At 39.8% G+C, this 13,441-nt stretch overlaps 1 protein-coding gene across 2 annotated transcripts in view; it reads right to left on the reverse strand.

Annotated features, from left to right (window-relative positions):
* Window positions 1–13,441, reverse strand: part of RNF121 (ring finger protein 121) — an 84,104-nt gene that overhangs the window by 39,472 nt on the left and 31,191 nt on the right. For both annotated transcript variants that reach the window (XR_011075498.1, XM_068556528.1), the window contains exons 2-3: window positions 10,441–10,478; window positions 7,390–7,531 (exon numbers count right to left, since the gene is read on the reverse strand). Coding sequence is in view for 1 of the 2 variants with exons in the window: in XM_068556528.1 (XP_068412629.1) it covers window positions 7,390–7,531; window positions 10,441–10,478 (180 nt within the window). In the remaining variant the exon portion in view is untranslated. The remainder of the gene's footprint in view (window positions 1–7,389; window positions 7,532–10,440; window positions 10,479–13,441) is intronic.

A 13,441-nucleotide genomic window follows, 5' to 3' on the forward strand; every position in this document is an offset into this window, starting at 1 on the left:
TTGTAATGGGAAGAGCATTCCCTTCTAAGACAGTTCATTCCACTGTGGAACAGCCCTCACTGTTGAAAATTTCTATATAATACTTAGCCAAAATCTACATTCTTAAAACTCTCATTCCTTAGCTTTAATTTGGGCCTTTGGAGTTAAACAGAATAACAGTAATGAAAAACTATTTTAAAGTTTGAAGAGACATTAGCAATCATCTAGTCTTAAACCCTCACTTTAAAGATGAAACATGAGAATGAGGCGAGGCTAAGAGGGAATAAGTAATTTGCCCAAGGTCCGTTGCTAATTAGCAGTGATGCTAGAAATAGATCTTAGATCAAGTGACTCCCACTTCAAGCCTTTTTATACTACACCAAAATTCCATTCCTCAAAAAACAGAAAAGAAGGTAACACTTCCTAACTCATCTATGAGGCCCCATTATCCTGATACCAAAGCAAGACAAATACATGATGAGAAAAGTACAAACCAATCCCTGTTATGAATGCAGAGGCAAAAATCCTCAACAAAATACTAGCAAACCGAATCTAGCAGCATATTAAAAGGATTACACACTGCGACCAAGTGAGATTTATCCCAGGGATGCACCACATGATCACCTCAATTGATGTAGAAAAAGCATTTGAGAAATCCAACACCCATTCAATGATAAACACAGAAACTAGGAATAGAAGGGAATTTCCTCAACATGATAAAGGGCATTTATGAAATATCCACAGCTAACATACTTAAAGATTAAAGACTGAAAACTTCTCCCCTAAGATCAGGAAAAAGACAAGGATGCCCAATCTCACTACTATTATTTAACATTGTACCGGAAGTTTTAGCCAGAGCAATTATGCAAGAAAAGGAAATAAAAGGCATCCAATCGGAAAAAAAGAAGCAAAACAGAGGACATGACTTATATAAAGTTAAATCCTAAAGAATCCACACAAAAAAACTATTGGTTAATAAACAAATTCAGCAAAGTTGCAAAACACAAAATCAATACACAAAAATCAGTTTTATTTCTGTATATTAACAATGAACAATCCAAAAAGGAAATTAAGAAAATAATTCCATTCACAATAACATCAAAAAGAATCAAATACTGAGGAATAAATTTGACCAAGGAGGTATGGGACTTGTACATTGGAAACTACAAAACATTAATGAAAGAAATTAAAGAAGACTGAAATAAATGAAAAGACAATTAATGCTCATGAAAGTTCATGGAATGGGAAGATTGATATTGCTAACATGGTAATACTCCCTCAAATGATCTACAGATTCAGAGCAATCCTTATCAAAATCACAACTGCCTTTTTTTGCAGAAATGGAAAAACTGATCTTAAAATTAATATGGAATTGCAAGGGATCTAGAATAGCCAAAGCAATCTTGAAAAGGAACAAGTATGGAAGACTTATGCTTCCTAATTTCAGAACTTACTACATTGCTATGGTAATCAAAAGTGTGATATTGGCATTAGTATAGATCTATAGTTCAATGGAATATAACTGAAAGTACAAAAATAAGTGCATACATCTATGGTCAATTGATTTTTGACAAAAGTGCTAAAAAGACCATTAAATGGAGGAAGAAGTCTCTTCAATAAATGGTGCTAGGACAACTGGATATCCACACGCAAAAAAATAAAGTTAGATCCTTATCTCACACCACTTACAAAAAATTAACTCAAAATGGATCAAAGACCTAAATCCTAAGAGCTAAAAGTATAAAACTCTTCAAAGAAAACACAGGGGTAAATCTTAATAATCTTGGATTCTTCAGTGGATTCTTAGACATGACATTAAAAGCATAAGCAACAAAAGAAAAAAATAGGTTTAAGGGTACAAACTTGCAACTAGTAGTAAATAAGCCATAGTAGTAAATAAGCCATAGAGATCTAATGCACAGAATAATGAATATGGACAATGATATTGAACTTTAATGATCAAACTTGCTAAAAGACTAGAACTTAGTTATTCCAACCACACTAAAAAGAAAGAATAATTATGTAATGTGATAGAGGTGCTAAATATCACTACAATGGCAATCATGCTATAATATATAAATGTAGCAAATTAACGTTACACACCTTAAATTTACACGTTATATGTCAAATATATTCAAAAAAAATTGGATTCATCAAACTTAAAAATGTTTATGCATGAAAGGATACTATCAAGAAAGTGAAAAGGCAACCCACAGAATGGGAGAAAATATTCGTAAATCATTATCTAATGATGGTGTAGTATCCAGACTATATAAAGAACTTCTACAATTCAACAACAAAAAGTCAAAAATCTGGGAGTTCCCTGGTGATCCAGTGGTTAGGATTTGGCACTTTCACTGTCGTGGCCCAGGTTCAATCCCTAGTCAGGGAACTAAGATCCTGAAAGCTGCACAGAACATTCAAAAAAAAGACAAAAATCCAATTAAAAAATGGGTAAAGAACTTGAATAGACATTTCTCCAAAAAAGATATACACATAGCCAATAAAAACATCAAAAGAGGACTTCCTGACAGTCCAGTGGTAAGACTCCGTGGTTCCACTGCAGGGGGTATAGGTTCAATCCCTGGTCAGGGAGCTAAGATCCCACATGCTGCAGTGTGGCCAAAAACAAACAACAACAACAACAACAACAACAAACCACCAACGACAAAAAAACCCTCAAAACATCAAAAGATGCTCAACACCATTAGGGAAATACAAATCAAACCACAATGAAATCCCACTTTTATGCCCACTAGGGTGGCTACCATACAAAAAAAAAAAAAAAGGAAGGAAGGAAGGAAGGAAGGAAGGAAAAGAAAAAGAAAAATAACAAGTGTTGGTGAGAATGTGGAGAAATTGGAACCCAGTATATTGTGAGTTAGAATGTAAAATCCTGCAGCTGCTACAGAAAACCATTTGGCAGTTCCTCAAAAAAGTTAAACACAGAGTTACATATGACTCAGCAAATCCACTCCGGGATACACCCAAGAACTGAAAGTAGGTGCTCAAATAAAAACTTACAATGAATGTTCATAGCAACACCATTCAAAATAGCCCAGGGCTTCCCTGGTGGCACAGTGGTTAAGAATCCACCTGCCAATGCAGGGGACACGGGTTCTATCCCTGGTCCGGGAAGATCCCACATGCCGCGGAGCAACTAAGCCCGTGCGCCACAACTACTGAGCCTGCGCTCTAGGGCCCGCGAGCCACAACTACTGAGCCCATGTGCCACAACTACTGAAGCCCACGCGCCCTGGAGCCTGTGCTCTGCAACGAGAGAAGCCACTGCAATGAGAAGCCTGTACACCGCAACGAAGAGTAGCCCTCGCTCACCGCAACTAGAGAAAGCCCGCGCGTAGCAACGAAGACCCAACGCAGCCAAAAATAAATAAAATTAATTAATAAGTAAAAAACAAAACAAAACAAAACAGCCCAAAGGTGGAAACAACTCAAGTGTCCATCAACTAATGAATGGATAAACAAAATGTAGCATATCCACACAATGGAATATTATACAACCATAAAAGGAATGAAATACTGGTAGATACTACAATATGAAAGAACTTTGGAAACGTTATGCTAAGTGAAAGAAGCCAAGCACAAAAGGCCACATATTATATGATTCTATTTATATGAATATACAGAATAGGCAAATACATAGAAAGCAGATTAGTGGTTGCCAGGGTGTGCTGGGAGGGGGAAATGGGAAGTGATTGCTTAATGGGTATGGGGTTTCCTTTGGCATAACAAAAACATTCTAGAACTAAATAGTGGCCATGGTTGCACAACAACGTGGATGTGCTAAAAGCCAGTGAATTATACACTTTAAAACAGTTAAAACTGTGAATCTTGTTATGTGAAATTGTCCTCAATAAAAATAAAATCTATTCCACTTCCACATAAAATAGTACCTGAAGATATTTTTATGTCTTGAGACTTTTCTCTTAGGAGTAGGAGCAACAAAGTCACTAACGTTAGCTTTAGAGTTTACAAAACACTTTGTCATGCAATTTTATATAATCTTCACAACAGGAGATAGATATTATCACCCCAATTTAGAGATAAGAAGAACTGAGGCTCAGAGAGGTATAAAGTCATATAGCCAGGAAGCATGAGAGCTGGCTAATCAAGCCAGATGGTCTAACTCCACTGTATTTACTGCTGCAAGGCAAACAGCTCCAACTCTGATAAGCTTGAAAAAGGACAGGAGATGCCATTAGGTACAGGCATCTTGGGCAATTTTTCTTCCTCCAAAGTTAGTACTTTAATCAAAGCAGTAAAAACATTCATTGTACCCAAGTTAATAAAAGTTTTAACAAAAGCAATATAGATCATTATTGTATAAGAGCAGCATAAAGCAGGACACTACAGATTTCTTCTTCCAATTTTGTAAAGATATGAGTTTAAGTTTCTCAGTGTAAGATATGCTATAATGTTAGCATGTCCTCTCACCAATGTAGTTCAGCATAATGTTTACAGGGTGTGGCAATAAAGTAATGAGACGACTGTGTGCGTTCCTTACAACAACTGGCCTCATTAAGTCACAATCACATTCCTATTAAAGATTAATGAATGAATGACACATCAGTGGTTTTCTAACACTCTGATGTGTCCTATAGATGTTCCTGAGAAAGCGGAGGGGTCAGGGTTACCAGCCCAAGAAGAGCATCCTCTTATTTTCTACACTGGGTTTTTCCTTAAGATACTGTTTGAAGAAAGGACTCCACAGCCTTTTTAAAAAGTACATACTGAAAACCACTGCAGTACATTATGCATCCTCACTTCTTAAGAGGTTTTCAGAAATCTCTGCAGATTAGCCAACAACATATAATTACTTCTAAATTCAAGCACAGAAATTCCAAGGGGGCTCTCTACATTTGGTTTATGATTTTTTGTATTTTCCATGCTCAATTAAACCATCCTGATAAATCCCCATTTTATAGAACAGGTACTATAAGCATACACTGAAAAACAAGTGACTTATCTCAGATGGCAGGGTGAAGCACGAGCAGGGTCCAGATATGAAGCCCCACCCCAGATGGCTCAGCCTGCTGGATGGTGCCTAGTTCAAAAAGCCTTGGTGCCATGTGGTCATTCCATGCACTATGACCTGAAGGTACAGATGTCTCTACTTGCGGTGCATGACAACACATGAGGTGGCTGTAGGCCAGTAATGTCTGGAACAAGTGCCAGCTCAAGGGCAAAGATTAGTCTCTCTTCTGCCTATGCTCCATATTATCCCTTGGTTCCCTTGATGGAAAATCCTTTCCAGAAGCACCATATGGTATAGTAGAAATTATGAAATATGAAACAGAAGACTTGGGTTCAAATCCTGGCTCTATTAGTATCCCCTTCATGCCTGAACTCTCTGGGCCTCAGTTTGTTCATAGTACTTACCTCATGGGCTATTAGGAGGGTTAAATGAGATAGTGTAGCAGTTCCCATCCTGTGGGCTACAGACCTCTGGGCATCTTTGGCCCTATTACAAGAGGTCTGAAGAAGCACATACTAGAGAAAAAGAATCATTTAGGGATTAAGACTAAAAGCCCTGGAGTAAAATTGTCTTGGTTCAAATAATGATTTTACCAGTGGAGCAAGTTACTTAGCCTTTCTGCCTCAGTTCCTCATCTGTAATTGGAGAAAACAGTATTTATTGGGTTACTGTGAGGATTAAATGAGTTATATATGTAAAGTGCTTAGAACAGTGACTGGCATAGTAAAAATTCAATAAATGTTAGCTATTGTTACTACTATATGTGTTTATGTATTCTTTCAAAGTACAACTATTATCACATGGATGTTTGCCAAGTTTTTTATGTTAAAAAAGGGTTATACTTGAAAAGGTTAAATACTTCTAAGATAATAGTTGTAAAAGAATCCAGTATACTACCTGCCGTGTCCTAAGCCAGAGTAGTTGCATCTATGATTTCAATGTTTTTTAATTTACTGAAGCTTATTTTGTGGTCCAACATATAGTCTATCCTGGAGAATGGGCCATGTACACTTGAGAAGAACATGTATTCTGCTGTTGTTGGGTGGAGTATGCTGTATATGTCTGTTACGTCTAATTGGTTTATAATGTTGTTCAAGTCCTCTTTTACCTGTTGATCTACCTGGTTATTCTATCCATTATTGAAAGTGGGGTACTGAACTCTCCAACTATTATTGTAGAACCATCTGTTTCTTCCTTCAATTTTGTCAATTTTTGCTTCACATATTTGGGGGTTCCTTTGTTAGGTACATATATGTTTATAACTGTTATATCTTCTGGCTGTAGTGAACCTTTTATCAATATGTAATGTCCTTCTTTATCTCTTGTAACCTTTTTTGATTTAAAGGCTATTTTGTCTGACATTTAAGAGCCACCAGCTCTTTCTTGGTTATCATTTGCATTAAATATCTTTTTCCATCCTTTTACTTTTTTTTTTTTTTAATATTTATTTATCTATCTTTGGTTGCATTGGGTCTTTGTTGCTGTTTGCAGGCTTTCTCTATTTGCAGCGAGCGGGGCTACTCTTCGTTGTGGTGGCTTCTCTTGTTGCGGAGCATGGGCTCTAGGCATGCGGGCTTCAGTAGTTGTGGCTCGCGGGCTCAGTAGTTGGCTCACGGGCTCTAGAGCGCAGGCTCAGTAGTTGGGGCACATGGGCTTAGTGGGATCTTCCCAGACCAGGGATCGAACCCATGTCCCCTGCATTGGCAGGCAGATTCTTAACCACTGCGCCACCAGCGAAGCCCCATCCTTTTACTTTTATCTCTTGTTTCTTTATATCTAAAGTGAGTATCTTATAGACAGTATAAACATGGATAATGTGGTTTTTTAAATCAATCTAACAATCTCTGCTTTTTAATAGGAGAATTTAATCCATTTACATTTAAAGTAATTACTAATAAGGAAGGATTTACTTCTGCCATTTAGCTGTATGTTTTCTGTACATTTTATATGTTTTTGTTCCTTATTTCCTCTATAACTGCCTTTTTAGGTCTCTCTAACTCTGACCCTGCCTTCTTACCACCTGCTACATTGCCTCCTCTTTATTACTGCATTTTCAAAATATTAATCTAAAGATTCATTGGAGGCTTGGTCTTCCCAATCAAGTGATCATCTCTCCCTCTATTTGAATAGTTCCTAATGAACAGCTCCTTCATGAATCTATCCCAAAATGTCAAAAGGAAGGATCTACCTTTTCTGGCCATGAAAGTACGTTCAGGTTCTTTCCCAGTTTTCACAATCTGAATCGCCTGTCCCTTAAACACACACCCAACATACACTATTCACCATTCACACATACAGTTTAGTATTATTATCTATTCCTTGCCTACATGTGGCCTGGGTTAGGCTGGACCCTAGAATACTTAAGAAGGGTCTCTTGATGACTGGCAAACAAAAAAATGAGCAAAGTGGCTTACATTGTAGGAGCGGGGGTGCCTCTGTTTCCACTGTACCAGGAGCAGCTGGGCCACCACCAAGGTAGCGATGAGGATGAGGACCATTTCAGCGTGCATGGCTTCGTGGCCGCGGTGCTTGGCATGCATGCGTGCGTGCTCGACCCTGAAAGCCAAACAGATGGGGTGAGCTAGGTCAGGGATGGTGTGGCGGTAAAGTAGCAGTGCTTTCCAGGGATATCTCACTGGTCCGTAGCGTAGAACACACTCTTGTACTGTACGAAATAGGGGCTAGAAACACACATGCCCTAGAGGACAGGCATTTTGGGATAGAACAAGGGTTCTATGGGCCCTAGTCACCAAGGTTAGGTATTGGGGTTAAAGGTGGGTGGTCTGCTGCCCGCCCCCAATGTTAAAAACAGCTGATACCTTTCCATTTCAGTCCTATTTCAACCTGTCACTGGAAGAAGAAAGTAACCCAGAGAGGTCACAGCCATAAAGGCTCATACTCTTATTCAATGATATTTATGACACCAATAAAGGAGTAATACTGCAAATATGTGCTAATTCCAGGGTTAAAGTCTTGCTTTATTTGTCCTACCCACCTCTGCCAGGACCAGAGATCCTAAAGACTAAAGCTTGAAAAATCTGAACTTCAGTAGTGCTTCAATTTTACACTATTCCAACAGTGACTTCATTATCAGTATCCACAGGTAAATAGACTCTTCAAGGGCTCAAGGAGAGTACAACTGGAAACTCTTATTTAATCTAAGAGTTTAAATGCTGGCATTCTCTGGTGCTGAGGATTGGCAGCAAGTGATTCCCTTGGCCAGTACAGGCAAAAAGCTTCCTCTGAGAACAGGAAAGAAAAGTCACTCCTACAGCCAAGGGAGAGGAATAAAGAAGGAATTAGGAAACTAAATACAAATGTAACCCGTAGTCAGGAGCTTTTGTGCAAGCTCTCCATACCCAGGGGTATTAGGGAGAAAGGGAAAGGACAACATAAATGGTATCTTCATGGAATTCCCAAGGGCAATGAGAGACTAAGCAAGAAGAACCCAGTGGGATGCATTATGGATAGATAAATCATAAAATATAGCAAAAACTTAGTTGTAGAATCTAGGTGGTGGCTACAAGGGTGTTCACTGCACAATTCTTTCAACTTTTCTGTATATTTGAGATTTTTCATAATAAAATGTTAGGAGGGGGGAAACTTGGTGGGCAGCCAAATGTCAGTCAGCCTGGCAGTCACAGCACCTAAGGGTTCATCTTACATAAAACTTTATCCTAGGTGACAGAATCTGACAAAATATAATAGGGGTAGGAGTCAGAAACTTAGGTTCAGACACAACCTATGTGGTCTTAGCCAAGAAAATTTACATCTCTACATCACAATTTCTTTTTTTTTTTTTTTTTTTTTTTTTTTCAATTTCTTCATCCATCAAAAAGAGTCCTTATCTTTTCTGCCTCCCTCATAGGGTTGTTGTGAGGATAAGCTAAACTAAAAGGCAAAGGATATTTTAAAATCCCAAGGACTGTGTGGAGTTATAAAGGTAATAAGATATAAGTTTCTTGTTCTCAGACAGTATATAACTGAATGGATGTGTACAACAACAAATCAAAGAAAGGACTGAGAAAAAACCAGAAGTCACCTAGCTCAAGTTACCACTCAACGCAAAAATTATTTTTGCAATCCTTTGTTTGAATACCTCCACTGGCTGAGAATACATGCCTCTTAAAATAATCTATTCTAGAACCAGCAGTGTCTGACACATTGTAGGAACTCATATGTGCTTATGAAGGAATAAAATTCCAAAGCTTTAAGAAGCAGGAAGCTCTGTGCCTCACAATATACCACGATTATTAACAATGTTTCTGATAATGAGACAAAATTATCTTACTACAGCTTCAATCCTTTGGACCTAATCCTACACTCTGGAACACATCCACTCTCTCTTTCCCAACACTGCCCCTTCAAATACTTATCATAATATTATTTAAAAAAACAAAACCAATCCTGTTTCTACCATCATTTTCCTGGGCCCTTTTAACAGTTCTAGATCTTTATACACGATGCATATAACATAATGTGAAGACCATTAATCCCGATTGCTTTCTTCTAGACATATCTAGCTAAAGATCTTCTTCATATGCAGTGTTTACAACAAAATCAATGTGGACTCAGCAAAGCAGAACACAGTAGCACTGTCACTTCCCTTAAGGCAGGTAGTATATTTTCAATGAACATCTTCTCAAACTGTAGAATATTTTGGTAGCTCAGGTACACAACTGATGCATATTAAGCTTAAAGTCACCTAAAATCTTGCTGGGCCTGTCGTATGAGTCGATATCTTTGCCATTCTACATTTTTTATAATCAATAGTTTTAATCTAAATGAGGTGCTTTTTTCTCACTATTAGACTTTACTTGGTTGATTTCAGCTCACTGGTCAGCTACCTTATAAAGTTTGTGGGGCAAGCACTTTTGAAACTCCTCTACCAATGAGGAATAATGACAATAAAATATTTGTTGACTCACTCTGGTTACATAGCAAGTTAGTAGCAGAGTTGAGATCAGAAGACACATCTCCCATTTTCTCAAACAGAGCTCTCTGCCCTGTTTCATGGATAATGATGATGTTAATGATGATAATCATCCTTAAAGCAGGTAACACTTACTGGAAGTTTACCACATGCCAGGTACTGTTCTAAGAATTTCACAACACAATGTGTTGTTAATCTTCACAACAACTGTTATGATCCTCATTTTACAAATTGGGAAAACTAAGGTAGTGTGACATTAAGTAACTTGCCCAAGATCACAACGCTAGGAAATGGCAGAACTAGTATTCAAAACCCAGATGGATGGTTTGGTGCAATAATCTATTTACTCCCAAGGACTGAGGGAGCTACCCAGGAGTGACCGAAGTACTGGGAAAGATCTCAAATGACCTGTCCTGCTGGTCATAGGTCACTGCCTGCCACAGAAAAGGAAGCAAAAAGGGTAGATATACAACTCTATTAGTAGGATTAATCTATAGTTCCCACCATGAGGGGCCCACACTGTCACACTTACCTCCATTGCTCCTCTGGAGAGAGGTCTGACATATCAACCTGTAGAAAGACACCACCGTAAAAATCCATTACTGTCTTAGAACTGTCCCTGCCCAACATACAAGGATCACACACTGCTAGAGCTAAAAGTATGAATTAGGATTTGTGGGACATGAAGCTAGATAAAATATTCTGTCATATAATACCATTTGACTCTAAATGGCCCCATTGGACTAGGGTGAACTAAGCTTAAGTTTGCACCCAGCGCCTTGTTTGCTTCACCCTAGTCCAAGTCCTTGCTCTGCTATTAAGTAGCAGTGTAATATATATGGAATCTAAAAACAAACAAACAAAAATGGTTCTGAAGAACCTAGGGGCAGGACAGGAATAAAGACGCAGACGTAGAGAATGGACTTGAGGACACGGGGAGGGGGAAGGGTAAGCTGGGAAGAAGTGAGAGAGTGCCATGGACATATATACACTACCAAATGTAAAACAGATAGCTAGTGGGAAGCAGCCGCCTAGTACAGGGAGATCAGCTCAGTTCTTTGTGACCACCTAGAGGGGCGGGATAGGGAGGATGGGAGGGAGACGCAAGAGGGCAGAGATATGGAGATATATGTATATGTATAGCTGATTCACTTTGTTATAAACCAGAAACTAACACACCATTGTAAAACAATTATACTCCAATAAAGATGTTAAAAAAAAAAAAGTAGCAGTGTGGCCTTCCAACCTCAAAGTTCCAGTTCTATTTGTTAGTCTTATCCTTTTAGAGCAGGATTTCTTAAACCTTGGCACTAGTGATATTCTGGGTTGGCTGATTCTCTGGGTTGTTTTTTTTCGGGGGGGGGTGGGGATCTGTACACTGTAGGATGTTTAGCAGCATCCCTAGCCTCTACCCACTAGATGCCAGCAGCATCTCCACAGATAAAACCAAAAAAGTCTACAGACATTATCAAATGTCCCTTGGGGGACAAAAATTGTCCCAGCTGAAAAACCACTGCTCTAGAATACTACTAAGTTCTTTGAGATCACAGCTCAAGTTTTCTACTTCCTTGTAGCCATACAGAAGCATACCCAAAGCCTCAGTACATAAGTCACTTGATACATTCTTATACTGAACTGAGCTGAAAATGCTCCTTGATATACAGAAGAAAGGCCCTCATAATCACACAAAGGAATCAATCAACAAATACTCCTTTAGTACTTATGAAGTTCAAGACCCAGTTTCCCACTGTTCCTCTGATAACTTCAGAAAAGTACCTTAAGTGGGATGTTTGAAGTAAAATGGGCAGAACTCCATACTACTACTGAGTAAAATCAGTACATATTTACCATGCATCCTTTATGTGTGTGTACTGGGAATGTCCACCATTGCTTAGAGAGGGCTTTCTGGTTTCTACATGTCCCAGCTGAGGAAGGAAGGAAAGGAAGGGAAGGGCAGGGGAGGGAAGGAAGGAAGGAAGGAAGGAAGGAAGGAAGGAAGGAAGGAAGGAAGGAAGGAAGGAAGGAAGGAAGGAAGGAAGGAAGGGAGGGAGGGAGGGAGGGAGGGGGGGAGGGAGGGAGGGAGAGAGGGAGGGAGGGAGGGAGGGAGAGAGGGAGGGAGGGAGGGAGGGAGAGAGGGAGGGAGGGAGGGAGGGAAAGAAAGAGAGAGAGAGAAGGAGGGAGGGAGGGAGGGAAGGAAAAGAGGAGGGTAGAGGAGGAAAAGAGGGGAGGGGAGAAGAGGCAAAGAGAGGAGAGGGAAGGAGAGGGGAAGACAGAGGGCAGGGGAGGGGAGGGAAGAAACAATATCCCAAGGCTTCCCCCAGCCAATCAGGGTAATGAAGTCAACCACCCTCCTCGTCCTACTTCACACTGCCTCACAGAATTTATTCATGTGACCTGACTCAGTCCTTCATCTCCCCAGAAGGACAGAGGTCCCCTCCAAGAGGAGACAAGTAGATGCAGGAAATGGAAAGGCCCAGCTGGGTGGTACCTGAGCAGACAATTAAGCACCACAATCTTATGTTATCTTAGACATGTTTTCCAAGTGACCTAACTGCTTCTTAAATCCAGGGCCAGGACCAGGGTGGTGCAAGCAAGGGACCTAGAGCTCAAAATTTAAGAAGGCACACATTTTCAGGTACTGACACTGCACTTGCATGACCTTGAGAGTGAGCGCCTCCTTCAAGTTCGCGCCCAGCGCCTTGTTTGCTTCACCCTAGTCCAAGTCCTGCTTGTGTCTATGTTGCTCCCATCCTAGAAGATCCCACAGAGCCGAGGAGAATACACTGCTTTTTCGTCTTTCAAGGAGAATAGCAGAGCTGAGTGTATGTTAAGCACTCAGTGAGTACTTGTGAATTTGAACAGAATTCCCTCCAACAGGGTAATAAGTAAGTATGCTGACAAACCAGCACCCCACCTGGAGATGCATAAGTGGGAGTGTAAACAAACACTTGAAAAATACCTAATAAGCATCTGAGAAAGAAGTATTCATTTTCTGGAGGCACCCAGAAAATCATGTTTAAAAAACTACACGTCAAAACAAAACAAAACAACACAACTATATGTTCAAAGAAGCAAGGTAAGTCCATTGAAGAGAAAACAAGGAAGATCCAGAGAACCGGACCAGGCATGGGGACGCCTCTCCATGAGATAGTGGTCAAGCATGCTACTGTCTGTGCCTTTGTTTCTCCCGCTGGAAAATAGAGAATAAGTCTTCTGACTTCATTGTGGCGCTGTGAGGGTAAGTATATTCCAAGTGACCAAGTGATTTCATTGCCTTTCTTCCTAGGAGAGTGAGTGTACTTTAAAAAGTACTCAGAGAGGCCAGGGAACTGAATGTTGGTGAAGCACAGGGCAGTAATGCTTTCAGAGCTCAGGGAACAGCTCAGAAGGGCAAGCACTAAGGCTGAGACTAGACCTGGTGCTTAGAGGACCATTTAGCACTTCGTGGAATAGTACGAGCACCAGAGTGGAGTAATGCTGAGTAAAGACATGATCTGGCTTTAATATTTGCATGCTGAACGAAAAGATTTTTA

Source organism: Eschrichtius robustus, chromosome 11 (assembly GCF_028021215.1).
Source record: "Eschrichtius robustus isolate mEscRob2 chromosome 11, mEscRob2.pri, whole genome shotgun sequence".
In the NCBI taxonomy this organism is placed as follows: domain Eukaryota; kingdom Metazoa; phylum Chordata; class Mammalia; order Artiodactyla; family Eschrichtiidae; genus Eschrichtius; species Eschrichtius robustus.